General features: G+C 44.7%; 1 protein-coding gene across 18 annotated transcripts in view; it reads left to right on the top strand.

The window, feature by feature from the left end:
- The window catches only part of huwe1 (HECT, UBA and WWE domain containing E3 ubiquitin protein ligase 1), a 35,022-nt gene that overhangs the window by 6,169 nt on the left and 16,128 nt on the right, over positions 1-12,725 (top strand). For 12 of the 18 annotated variants that reach the window (XM_076026315.1, XM_076026316.1, XM_076026308.1 and 9 more), the window contains 37 exons: positions 658-756; positions 984-1,190; positions 1,298-1,450; positions 1,542-1,604; positions 1,727-1,804; positions 1,887-1,937; positions 2,026-2,194; positions 2,277-2,377; positions 2,508-2,658; positions 2,748-2,875; positions 2,959-3,099; positions 3,360-3,465; positions 3,608-3,712; positions 3,820-3,921; positions 4,063-4,143; positions 4,344-4,450; positions 4,683-4,860; positions 6,434-6,525; positions 6,608-6,828; positions 6,975-7,032; positions 7,142-7,318; positions 7,464-7,709; positions 7,825-7,958; positions 8,048-8,160; positions 8,262-8,441; positions 8,564-8,780; positions 8,871-8,993; positions 9,094-9,331; positions 9,589-9,975; positions 10,373-10,429; positions 10,735-10,857; positions 10,943-11,038; positions 11,152-11,421; positions 11,655-11,807; positions 11,915-12,042; positions 12,154-12,235; positions 12,470-12,646. In XM_076026315.1, coding sequence (XP_075882430.1) covers positions 658-756; positions 984-1,190; positions 1,298-1,450; positions 1,542-1,604; positions 1,727-1,804; positions 1,887-1,937; positions 2,026-2,194; positions 2,277-2,377; positions 2,508-2,658; positions 2,748-2,875; positions 2,959-3,099; positions 3,360-3,465; positions 3,608-3,712; positions 3,820-3,921; positions 4,063-4,143; positions 4,344-4,450; positions 4,683-4,860; positions 6,434-6,525; positions 6,608-6,828; positions 6,975-7,032; positions 7,142-7,318; positions 7,464-7,709; positions 7,825-7,958; positions 8,048-8,160; positions 8,262-8,441; positions 8,564-8,780; positions 8,871-8,993; positions 9,094-9,331; positions 9,589-9,975; positions 10,373-10,429; positions 10,735-10,857; positions 10,943-11,038; positions 11,152-11,421; positions 11,655-11,807; positions 11,915-12,042; positions 12,154-12,235; positions 12,470-12,646 — 5,292 coding nt within the window. The remainder of the gene's footprint in view (positions 1-657; positions 757-983; positions 1,191-1,297; positions 1,451-1,541; positions 1,605-1,726; positions 1,805-1,886; positions 1,938-2,025; positions 2,195-2,276; positions 2,378-2,507; positions 2,659-2,747; positions 2,876-2,958; positions 3,100-3,359; positions 3,466-3,607; positions 3,713-3,819; positions 3,922-4,062; positions 4,144-4,343; positions 4,451-4,682; positions 4,861-6,433; positions 6,526-6,607; positions 6,829-6,974; positions 7,033-7,141; positions 7,319-7,463; positions 7,710-7,824; positions 7,959-8,047; positions 8,161-8,261; positions 8,442-8,563; positions 8,781-8,870; positions 8,994-9,093; positions 9,332-9,588; positions 9,976-10,372; positions 10,430-10,734; positions 10,858-10,942; positions 11,039-11,151; positions 11,422-11,654; positions 11,808-11,914; positions 12,043-12,153; positions 12,236-12,469; positions 12,647-12,725) is intronic. The other 6 variants (XM_076026317.1, XM_076026312.1, XM_076026311.1 and 3 more) reach the window with 3 other exon arrangements.

Raw genomic sequence — 12,725 nt, 5'->3', positions numbered from 1 at the left:
CTTTCCTCCTCCCTTCTTTCCTACGTGGGCAGAGCTCCCTCCCTCATGCCTGTGTGACTTAAAGAATGAAGACCCAATATTTCAAAATAAACACATAATTTTAAACTTTGCTGCCGCCTTTTTCCCCAATCAAGCTCTGTTGGCCTGCAAAATAAAACAAGCCGTGTGTTCTAGACCTATTGAGAGGGTGGGTGTGTGCAAGATTATATTTGAGTGTGCAGTGGGGTTTTCAGAAATGGATGGGTACGCCCATACACACTTTTGAATTAAGTTTGCCTTTAATGCAGAACAAGGAACACTGAAGGCCAGTCAATCTGCAACTGTTTAACTGTTTTTAGAACAATTTATTCGCGGAATTATCAGTGGCTACAATACTCTGTTAGGATGATCTTTTCTATTTAAGAATAGAGGAATAACACTGTCCCCTGTGCAAGACACAGACTTGCTTGTAATTTTGGTTATGCTGTATGTAAGGGTTGCTTATTTACTGCTCCTGTGTGCCTTGCTAGCTGAGGCGTGAGGCTACGCTCATGACACACATGCACCAAAAGTGTCGGAAAATCAGTGTACAAATTCTCGGCCACGAATGAACAATCATTCAATTCCAGTCTGTTGTCTTCTGTTGACTGTTCGGTGTGGTGTCTTTTGAACCAACAGCCTGCGGACTGCAGGATACTCATAGAGAAGCTTAAAGCATGCGGCGATGATCAACTGCTGGTGGAACTGCAGCACATCAAGACCTGGAACATTGGCAAGGTGAGGCCCACACAGCAGAACAGACGTTACAAAGTGACTTAAAGGCCGGTGGCAAGCACTTCCTCGAAAGCTAAAATATGACCAAAGGTGTAAACCTGGTCAATAGTCATTGTTTCTAAATAGTGTTTACCCAGTGCAATGGCGCAGCACTGTAATGTGATTTAACCAGCATCAGCAAAGCTCTGTTATTTGGTTTTATTGCCAAAAATGCTCTGTGTCCACAACAGTGTGAGCTGTACCACTGGGTGGATCTGCTGGACCGCTTTGACGGCATTCTCTGTGATGCGGGCCAGACGGTAGAAAATATGTCATGGCTGCTGGTGTGTGACCGCCCTGACAATGGACAGCTCAAAGCACTACTTTTGGCAGTGCTCAATTTCACCGCCCTACTTATTGAGTATAGCTTTTCGAGACACCTGTACAGCTCTATAGAGGTGAGTTTGCCCCTTCAACGCTCATCATCCACTCTGAGTTTTCTCTCTTTTTTGGAACACACTGCAGCTCACTGACTTCTGTCTGCCGATGTTTGCTCTCTTTTCAGCACCTAACAACCTTGCTAGCGTCATGTGACATGCAGGTGGTCTTGTCCGTGCTGAACCTGCTCTATGTGTTCAGCAAGCGCTCCAATTACATCACACGACTGGGATCAGATAAAAGAACGCCTCTGCTGGCCCGTCTGCAACACCTGGCCGAGGTCTGAAAATGATTGTTTTTCTTCCTGCCGTGTCTCCAGGCATCTCTCAAGTGACGGGTCGCTTTATTAGTCTTTCTGTTGTCTTCTGCAGAGTTGGGGAGGGAAAGAGAATGGTTTTGGCCTCGCTGAGTGCTGCAGGGATCTGCCCATGACGGTAAGAATCTTAGTTTCCTGGATTTCATATAGGGGCTTATAAATGCGTACCTTCTCATGATGCAATATGCATATTTTTTTTTTATTTTGCCTACAATGATGCCCCTGTTGGTGTGTGAGCAGAAATACCCTCCAAGTGCCACAACATTGCACTTTGAATTTTATGCTGAACCGGGACCTGAGGTCAAAGTAGAGAGAAAGGTAAAAACCCGTGAGATTAATTTATGCAGTCACAGTCTGAAATGTCGTGTGACTCATTATCTTTCCGTTTGTCCCTCCGTAGCAGACCAGTAGTAACACACTACACTATATCCACATTGAGCAGCTTGACAAGGTATAGTCAAGCCAAGGTCTTGATTTCAAAATGAAGGTTTTCGTCTCTCGGGTTCATTGGCTCACATTAAGTTTGCTTTGTCTCTTAGATTTCAGAAAGCCCATCAGAAATCATGGAGTCGCTGACGGTCATGTACAACATCCCTAAAGACAAGCAGACTCTGCTGTTCACACACATTCGGCTTGCTCATGGCTTTTCCAATCACAAGAAGAGATTGCAGGCTGTGCAGGCTCGCCTGCATGCTATCTCCATTTTAGGTAGGTTGAATTTCTCTCTCGCTTGTCGGGGAACAAACCGCCACTCCAAGTCCTAACTGCTGACATTTCCGTTCCCTTTCAGTGTATTCAAATGCACTCCAAGAGTCGGCCAACAGTATTCTCTATAATGGCTTGATAGAGGAGCTGGTGGATGTATTACAGATTACAGACAAACAACTTGTGGTAAGAAAGTGCATGTTTTTGCAGATGCTTTAAATCCATTATGTATTATGTACGCTTTGGTCAGTATAAATCACCTCTTTCCGCACTGCCTTGTTTTCTGAATGGTGTGTATTTTTTTCCCCCTGTACAGGATATCAAGGCTGCATCCTTGCGCACTTTAACTTCGATTGTCCATTTGGAAAGGACACCAAAGCTTTCCAACATCATCGACTGCACTGGCACTGCCTCCTACCACGGCTTCTTGCCTGTGTTGGTGCGCAACTGCATACAAGCAATGATTGGTGAGCAGGCAACGTAAAATGCATTTAACTAAAGTGTTTATGAAAAGGAGCCAGGTTTAATGCAAGCTTCTCTGCTTTCACTTCTCCAGATCCTCTGATGGAACCATACCCGCACCAGTTTGCCACTGCACTCTTCTCATTCCTCTACCACTTGGCCAGCTATGATGCTGGAGGGGAAGCCCTTGTCTCATGTGGTATGATGGAAGCACTTCTGAAGGTAATGCTGCTGCTTTTCCAACCATCCTTTGTCAATAGGTTATCGTTATTATTTGCCTTTTTTAAATGGTGTCTGTGTTTCAGGTGATCAAGTTCTTGGGTGACGAGCAAGACCAGATCACTTTTGTTACAAGAGCAGTGAGGGTCGTGGACCTCATCACAAACCTTGACATGGCTGCCTTTCAGTCCCATAGCGGCCTTTCCATTTTCATCTGCAGACTCGAGGTAAGGAGGGTATTTCTAAGTTCTCTTTCTGCCATATATTTTATTATTATATTGCTATTGTCTGTTATCTATTCTTGTTTGGAGTCCTCCTACTGCATGTTTATTTCCTGATGTGACCACTCTCCCAGGCAATGAACTACCAGTTTGTGCTGTTGGAAAATGGTTTTACGTTGTCAGAGAAAGTCAATCTGATGTTTGATATGGAAAGTTGTGCTGTGCAAGCCTCCCCCGTCATTGTCAACTCTCTTCTAAACATGTAGCATGAGGTGGACCTGTCAAGGAAAGAGTGCCCTTTTGTCATCAAGCCAAAGATACAGAGGCCCAGTGCAGCTGTGGAGTCGGAAGACATGGACACAGACATGGAAAGTAAGAAAATGTTCTGACTTTGAGAAAGTCAAACGTATTTTTAAAAAAAAAACAAAAAAAAAAAAAACTTTTGGTTAATGATCGATCCTGCCAAGCTGGTTTGAAGAATAATTGAATTTTCGACGTTGTGCATTAACTCCAGTGTCAGAAGTCGCCATGGAAAGCAGTCCTGGGCCATCCACATCTTCATGTTCTCGGCCAGAAGACACCCGAGCACAGAGCAGTGCCACTGGCACTCCACGTGCAGGTACTTGCCAATACTCATTATTTGGTTATATATTATTTTCTCCTCGGTCTTCCCTCAGTTTCTTAAGTTCCAATCCGAAAATGAAATGAAATGCTCTTGTTTTCCAGGTATGCAGTGCATCCCTCAGAGGGCAGCTCTGTTAAAGTCGATGCTGAATTTCTTAAAGAAAGCCATCCAGGATCCTGCCTTCTCTGATGGTATCCGCCACGGTGAGTTATTGTGATCCTCTGGCTTTGATTGATTAATATTTATACTGATTAAACCTGTAGACTCATTGTCAACTCACTTTTCATAAACTGAGTATGCAAATATCAGTTTTAATATAGCTAATTAATTTTTTCCCCCACCAGTCATGGATGGCTCACTGCCTACCTCACTCAAGCACATCATCAGTAATGCAGAGTATTATGGCCCTTCACTTTTCCTCTTGGGTAAGTTTGTAGTTGCGCATCATAAGATTGTATTAGGTTCCACAAACACCTTTTTTCATATTGAACTACTGCGAGCCTAAAAAATAAATAAGATTTACAACAAACTTAATGTGTTGTCTCCTTTTTAGCGAACTTTCTGCTTGTCTGTTGTTTGTTTGCTTTTTTAACTTGATTTTCTCTCCTGTCTTTGACCTTTACAGCTACGGAGGTGGTGACAGTGTTTGTGTTCCAGGAGCCATCACTGCTTTCCTCCCTGCAGGACAATGGCCTCACTGACGTCATGCTTCATGCTCTTCTCATCAAGGATGTGAGCATCATGTTGAAGTGTTATCTTAAAGTTTGTTTGCAGCTCAGAGCCAAATCCAAAAAGCACACATTTTCTCATATAGATTAGTGACTTTATCTAAACAGTTCCTCATTTTTGCATGATTGAATAGCTCTTTTTTAGGGGAATGGGCAATATTATATTGCAACTTTTACTTTCATCGCTTAAATTAAAAATGTTTAATGTTTTTTAAAAAATTATTTTTTTTTGTCAGGTTCCTGCTACTCGTGAGGTGTTAGGTTCTCTTCCCAACGTTTTCAGTGCCCTGTGCCTGAATGCCAGAGGCCTACACTCATTTGTTCAGTGCCAGCCTTTTGAGCGTCTCTTCAAAGTGCTTCTGTCCCCTGACTACTTGCCTGCCATGCGACGACGCCGGAGCTCAGACCCATTAGGTGACTTTACAGAGTTTTGCTCTTTCCTTTTCAATTTCAACATGAATGACAACCATTTTGATTCAAGCTTAAGGCACGTGAATCATTTTTTGCTCCCATTTTGAATGGAATATTCTAGAGATGCACCGATCCGCTTTTTTCACTTCCGATACCGATACCTGAAGTTTAGTATCGGCCGATAGCGATCCGATACCGATACAGATAAACAGCATTGAATCACCTAACAAGTGATGTCTTGTTGTTTAGAAAAAACTGTCTTTTTGTGCAAGGCAATGTCAGACTTTCCTCATTTTCCAAAAACAAATAAAATGATCCAGATGTACTGAAAACCTTATTTAATACTGTGTACCAGTACAGTAATTCAAACTATAACTTAACTATCTTGGTCAAACAACATGAAAAAGGAACAAACCCTCATTAAAATGGTTCAGTCAGTGCAATTAGGAATTCAAAGTGCAATGTAAAATAAATAGTAAAGGAGCAGAAATTGAGTAACAAAACAATAGCTTCATGAGCTTGAATGGCAGATATTCAATTAAACAGCAATCAGCTACAACGATGTAGTGCAATTGTGCAAACAGAACTTTAACACCCATTATAAAACCAGCTGAATAACAGAATAGCTTGGTAAAAATAAATAAATAATTAAAAAAGTCAGAGGTAACGTGTTTTTTCCCCACATGCAACGGCATCACTCACTGCGCGCTGTGAGAGAAGTCCCTCGTTGACTACCAGCTGCATTGTATGTGCGACGCAGTCTACACTACGCACTGCCATCGCCTGTCTCATGTTGCTGGCATTGTTCCTCAGAATCACATGGACTTTGCTGAACGGAATTTGCCACTTGTCAAACATATCCTTCAGGCTAGCGGCAATTGCCTCGCTCGTGTGTGACCCACGAAAGTTCACTGCATTTAACATTGCACTGCGTGGAACGAAACTCTCATCCAGCCAGTGTGCTGTTAAACTCAAAAGTGACACTGGGGAAACGTCGGCGCTCCCAATATCTGTTGTAAAGCTAAACGCGTTGACATATTTTATGTCCTCCAGTGTGTGTATCGGAATATTAATGGTACAGATATTGCACGTAGCCGTGGAGTTTGATGGCGGAGGTAATGTAAAGTAGTTCCAGATGGCGGATCCTTTCGCTCGCTCCACTTTGAAAACCGTGTCAACTGCGTCAACCGCACCGCCGCTGCTCTGTCGCACACGTCACTCGCATCGCACAGCATAGAAATACACAGAACGGAACTGCTCCTATGGATCAGGCCATTGGATCGGCTCATTGTCACCGATACCCGATCTAGAATTTTATTCAATATTGGATCCGATACCGATCCCTGTATCGGATCGGTGCATCCCTAGAATATTCAGAGCAGACATTTGGCTCTGGACATTTATTATCACTCGCTTTATATTCGCTACTTACTAACACCTAGAGAAAAATCCAATTAAAATTTAGACATTTTTATCTGAAATGGAAACTAGTGTTTGTGTTGGTTGCGGCCCATGGCGAGTAGTTTGCTTATAGAACCTGCCGCTTAACCTGGTGTTGGTTCATCTTTGGATTCAGGTGACACTGCATCCAATTTGGGAAGCGCGGTGGACGAACTCATGAGGCACCAACCCACTTTGAAGACTGATGCTACTACTGCCATTATCAAGGTATTGTACCATGGTTGGAACACCTGCTTTGGCTGCTGTTGTGAATTAATTGTCAAAGTTAATAATTGACTCGTTTCTGCAGTTACTGGAAGAGATTTGCAACCTGGGTCGGGCCCCTGAGTACATCTGCCAGAAACCATCGATCCAGAAAGCAGATGGTACCGTGGCAGTGCCCCCAGCCCGCTCCAGCCACGCTGCTGAGGAAGCCTCAAGTGAGGACGAGGAGGAAGAGGAGGCCCTGCATACATTCAGCCAGCAGCAGGGGGAACCAGAGAGCAACAGACAGTCAGTGCCACTTGAACTGTATGACGCTGAGTTCATAATACAGTAGAATAGAGAAACTTACAATTTCAATATTGTTTTCCAAAATTTCAATTTCATTACTGCAATGATAATATCTGTGGTGTGTCTAAAATATTTACATTCTCATAATGCTTGTCCTTTTGCAGGGTGGTTGGCACTGAAGAGAGGATACCTATTCCACTCATGGATTACATTTTGAATGTGGTAAGGCCTCCTAAACTGTTTGTTTGGAGTATGCTTTGCAAAAGTGCAAGCTGTAAAACGGTTCTTCCCCTTTTCCTGTGTTCATTCGTCACTTGTCATTGATTCACAGATGAAGTTTGTGGAATCCATTCTGAGCAACAACACGACCGACGACCACTGTCAAGAGTTTGTGAACCAGAAGGGGCTGCTCCCTCTGGTTTCTATCCTGGGACTTCCTAATTTACCCATAGACTTCCCCACATCTGCGGCCTGCCAGGCTGTAGCCGGTGTCTGCAAGTCCATTCTGGTGAGAATATATATATATATATATATATATATATATATATATATATTTTTTTACAGATTTTCCTTTTTACGCGTCAACTGTTCAGTCAGAATCAGTTTGAAGAGCGTTTGGTGAAAATTTTCCTCTGCTTAATCCCGTCCACTAGACCCTCTCCCATGAGCCAAAGGTGCTTCAGGAGGGCCTCTGCCAACTGGATTGTATCCTGACGTCTCTCGAGCCTCTTCACCGACCCATTGAGGTTCCAGGGGGGTCTGTGCTACTCCGAGAACTGGCTAATGCCGGTCATGTCACTGATGCCACGTTGTCGGCGCGCGCCACTCCACTCCTGCACGCTCTCACTGCTGCCCATGCCTACATCCTCATGTTTGTCCACACATGCAGAGTAGGACAGGTACACCTGAGAATTTCTGCAAAAATCTAAATGAGTCTTTTCATCCACCACATTGAATCCAATTAAGAATGTTTTGCTGTGCTTCATTAACTCTGACTGCTTCTGTTCTCAACAGAGTGAAATCAGGGCAATCTCAGTCAACCAGTGGGGATCCCAGCTGGGCTTGAGCGTACTGAACAAGCTAAGTCAGCTCTACTGCTCCCTGGTATGGGAGAGCACAGTGCTGCTGTCCCTTTGCACACCCAACAGGTTACTTCATTTTACTTTTATGGTCGTTGTTTTAACTTTGATTTGTGATTTGCTGTGACCTATAATGCGTCTTCCGCTGTGTCTGACAGTCTGCCTCCAGGATGTGAGTTTGGCCAGGCTGACATGCAGAAACTGGTGCCCAAAGAGGAGAAGCCAGGTGGCAGCAGTACAGTGACCACAGGCTTTGGCGCAAGAAAAAATGGTAATTTCACATTTAATTTTGTTGACTTGAAAAACCACCCGTTCCCTAAAACAGACGTGTCAATAACTCCCGTGACTTGTTTGCAATGTGTTCGGTATTAGACTCTGAAGCAGTGCCAGTGGAGTCTTCTGCTGGTGGACTTTTGGAGGGCATGGGTTTGGACGGGGACAGCTTGGCTCCGATGGAGACGGACGAACCCACCACGGCTGACCCCAAGGCCAAATCCAAACTCACGCCTGCTATGGCCACGCGCATCAAGCAAATAAAACCATTGCTCTCTGGTGAGTCTATTTCTTGGAAACCCAAGTTTACACGGTGTAAATAATTTGAGAACTTTTCTCCCCTCCCGACTTTTATATAATCAATTCTGTTTTTGTTTTTTTTCTCACTGGTGTTTCCACAGCTTCGTCCCGACTTGGCAGAGCTCTTGCCGAGCTGTTTGGCCTCTTGGTGAAACTGTGCGTGGGTTCTCCGGTACGTCAGCGCCGCTCTCACCATGCCACGAGCACAGGGACGACCCCTACACCTGCTGCCCGGGCCACCGCCTCGGCTCTCACAAAACTTCTCACCAAGGGTCTGAGCTGGCAGCCTCCACCTTACACACCCACTCCTCGCTTCAGGTAGGAAGACTCTAGTTCATATCATTTGCCAATATTCGTATTTCCATTCACATATAACATATCTTCTTTTTCTCTTATTTTGTGTGGCAGGCTGACCTTCTTTATTTGCTCAGTGGGCTTCACATCTCCAATGCTCTTTGATGAGCGGAAGTACCCCTACCACCTCATGCTCCAGAAGTTCTTCTGCTCTGGAGGACATGATGCGTTGTTCGAGTACGTACCACCCACTGACTTGAGGAGACATCACAAGGACTGTACCCTATTAGCACACTTTCATATATATGTATGCTGATGTTCCTCTATTTCTTCCCAGGACATTCAACTGGGCCCTGTCGATGGGTGGAAAGGTGCCTGTGTCTGAAGGTCTGGAACACACCGATCTGCCAGATGGCACTGGAGAGTTTCTTGACGCGTGGCTGATGCTGGTCGAGAAGATGGTGAACCCAAGCACTGTGTTGGATTCACCACACTCGCTGCCCATTAAAATGCCAGGAGTCACACCTACAATGCCACAATTCAGTGCCCTTCGGTTCCTTATAGTCACCCAGAAGGCAAGTATTAAGACTTCACGTTACGGTCTTCAAAGACCCTTGCATGAAGTTTAAAACTCCATAGTAAATCTGATTTTCAGAATAAGACTTGCCCTCAAGCATGTGAGGTCTAAAAAATATAAATATGAATTATAACGATTTGTGCATTTGATGTTGTTAACAGATCAGCATTCTGTTATTTTTTTAATTTTTTTTTTAATTTTATTTTATTTTTGTCTCAAGTTGTGATTTGTAACACGCTTTTCCCCTTCATTCAGGCTGCGTTCAGTTGTATCCGTAGTCTGTGGAACCGAAAACCGCTGAAGGTGTATGGCGGCAGAATGGCTGAGTCCATGCTGGCCATCCTCTGCCATATCCTGAGAGGGGAGCCTGTCATTCAGGAGCGGCTGGCAAAGGAGAGAGAGGGAACTGTGCGGCCGGACGATGAGGCGGCAACCACCACCACCACCACCACCACCACCACCACTACCACCACCACCGGCTCCGTGGCACCCAGCGTTGCACCCGGGGCGTCGTCAACAACCGGAGAGGCACCACCGTCGATTGGAACGACATCCGGGCCATCGGTGGCAGGGTCTGCTGAAGAGTCGACCAATTCTACGCCCCGTCGGGAGCCGCAAGTCAACCAGGCTCAGCTCACTCAGGTATGTAGAAAAGCTGCCAGATTAACTTTACTTATTGCCAGTTTGTTAAGCCATGATTTGGCCTTTTGGTTTGTTTTTTTCTTCCATTCATTGCATTTTTCTGTTTTATGCATTCTTTGCCAACTGTGTAACCCCACGACGACTGACATAAAACTGTATGCGTTTCATTTGTGTACCTTTTCTGTTCTGACAGCTATTAGTGTTCACAAAAGGATCTTAGTCTAGACCTCCGAGGATGTTCACCTTGCTTTCACACTTCTGCAGCGAGGTTTGATAGGGCTACTTTAGAATGTTTTCTTCTAAGAAGGAAAACACAGCAGAGGTGGCTTTGCCAGTCTTCCTTTTAATTTACATGACGTGCATCCTGAATCCTGAGTCACTGTTTGTTTTAAAACAGGGAAGATGGAGAGTGAGGGAGAGGCCCACACAGGTCCGCCAACGGCAACTACAGCAGGTATAAGAAGCATCAGGGAAAGGGGAAGCCATTAAGAGAATGGGAAGAGAGCGTTAAGGGACAGTGATGAGGTAGAGAGCAAGGACCCCCAATGGCGAAGTTGCACCATTGTGTGACAATTCGGTGTAGATTTGTTTAAAAAAAAATATGATCTGAGATTTCTTGGTTTGTCCTGAAAACGAATGAAATGAGAGAATATCTCCTCATTCTTCGTTACAAGCGTCTTTGGCTGGTTTTTCTCTAATCATGACTGTTTGGTGCTCCCTTTTCCTCGTTTGCGCCGTATTTTCCACCTCATGTTTCAGCTGATTGACATGGGCTTCTCGAGAGAACATGCCATGGAGGCTCTCCTGAACACAAGCACCATGGAGCAGGCCACAGAGTACCTACTCACACACCCACCACCACTTCTCGGTGGTGCTGTAAGAGTAAGGCTTTCCCCTCAATCACAACCTTTTTTGATTCATAAGGAGAGACGGGTTTCCAGCGACTGACTGGCTTTTTTAATTCTAGGATCTGACAATGTCTGAAGAGGACCAGATGATGCGTGCCATTGCTATGTCTCTTGGACAAGAGGTCAGCATGGAGCAGCGGTCTGATTCTCCTGAGGTCCGTCTGTTTAAATTGCATGGAATAGAAATGTGTTTTCAAAATGAATAGGTATTTTTTGTGTTGCCTTATTTGTACGTAACTGTTTTTTTGTTGTTGGTTGTTTATCCCAGGAGGCAGCACGTCGACGTGAGGAAGAGGACAGGAGAGCGAGGGAGCGTGCGGAGGAGGAGGAGGCCCGCTGTCTGGAGCGTTTTATGGATGCCGAGCCCCTGGACCCGAAAGAGCTTCATACTTTCACTGACTCCATGCTGCCTGGCTGCTTCCACCTACTGGACGAGCTGCCCGATACAGTCTACAGACTTTGTGATCTGCTGATGACGGCTATTAAGAGAAACGGCCCAGAGTACAGAGATCTGATCCTTGGACAGGTTGTCGACCAGGTCAGTGGATTAGTGTGGTTGTTACATGTAGACATTTGCATCCACGGTGTCATACATACCATCTGCTGGCATGTGTGTACCATTGGACATCAAGATTCACATCTTGTCCAATGACAGAGCCATGTCCACATGAAAATAATAGAAAGAACATACAATTTATATACAGACCAGCCATAAGCTTGCAACATTTTTGTATTCTTGTACAAACATGATTGTATTTATGCCGTGTGTAGGTGTGGGATGCTGCAGATGTGTTGATCAAGGCTGCCGAGCCTCTGACCACCAGTGACACAAAGACCGTGTCAGAGTGGACCAAACAGATGGCGACACTACCCCAGGCCTCCAAGCTGGCAACAAGAATTCTTCTCCTCACTTTACTGTTTGAGGTAACACAAAAGAGACTCCTCAAGTTCAAGCCTGATACCTTCTCCTTTTTTTCTTTAAACCAAACAACATATAAGTCATAACAACTCACTGTGTTTGGTTTTGGAAGGAACTGAAGCTCCTGGGTGCCCGAGTGGTGGAGAAAAGTGGGATTCTTGAGTTGCTGATTAAGCTGCTGGAGGTTGTGCAGCCCTGTTTGCAGGCAGCTAAAGAACAGAAAGATATCCAAACACCAAAGTGAGTATTTTGGACACCCAACAAATTGTTTCAGGTGCACGGACTGAACTATGTTTGGAACATTCGATCACGTCTTCTTTTTCTTTTTCTTGTTTCTTAACCTTTGGGCAGATGGATCACGCCAGTGCTCCTCATTATTGATTTCTATGAGAAGATGGCGGTCTCTTCAAAGCGGCGAGAACAAATGAATAAGGTAAAGAGTTAACATGAGACAGAGGCAGAGATACAGAGTATAATTGTGAAATAAATGGCAAAAAAGGTCCAGGAATTTAAAGTGAGAGAATGGAAAGGGAGTTTATTTATAGTCCTGTTTTTATATACACTTTATATTACACTTATGGAGGCCTTTACCGCTTTTGAGAAGTGCTGGTGTTTTTCTGGTGCGCTATCACACTTTTCGCCTGGCTTTTCTCCCCTCTACTATCAGTATCTTCAGCCCAATGGAAATAACTGGCGCTGGTTTGATGACCGCTCCGGTCGCTGGTGCAGCTACAGTGCCTCAAACAACAGTACCATCGATTCAGCATGGAGGGCTGGAGAGAGCAGTGTCCGCTTCACTGCAGGACGCCGCAGATACACTGTGCAGTTTAATACCATGGTGCAGGTATGTTGCCTGAGGATTGTGCGTCTCTGCTGTACTGTTAAATGCTAGGATTTGTCGTGATGCGCCAAATACTGTGTTC

Source organism: Nelusetta ayraudi, unplaced genomic scaffold (genome assembly GCF_046127955.1).
Source record: "Nelusetta ayraudi isolate G7.1 ecotype Tasmania unplaced genomic scaffold, CSIRO-AGI_Nayr_v1 ptg000019l, whole genome shotgun sequence".
NCBI classification, from domain to species: domain Eukaryota; kingdom Metazoa; phylum Chordata; class Actinopteri; order Tetraodontiformes; family Monacanthidae; genus Nelusetta; species Nelusetta ayraudi.
Note: the sequence above shows the minus strand (reverse complement) of the source record. Positions and strands in the feature narration are given on the sequence as shown.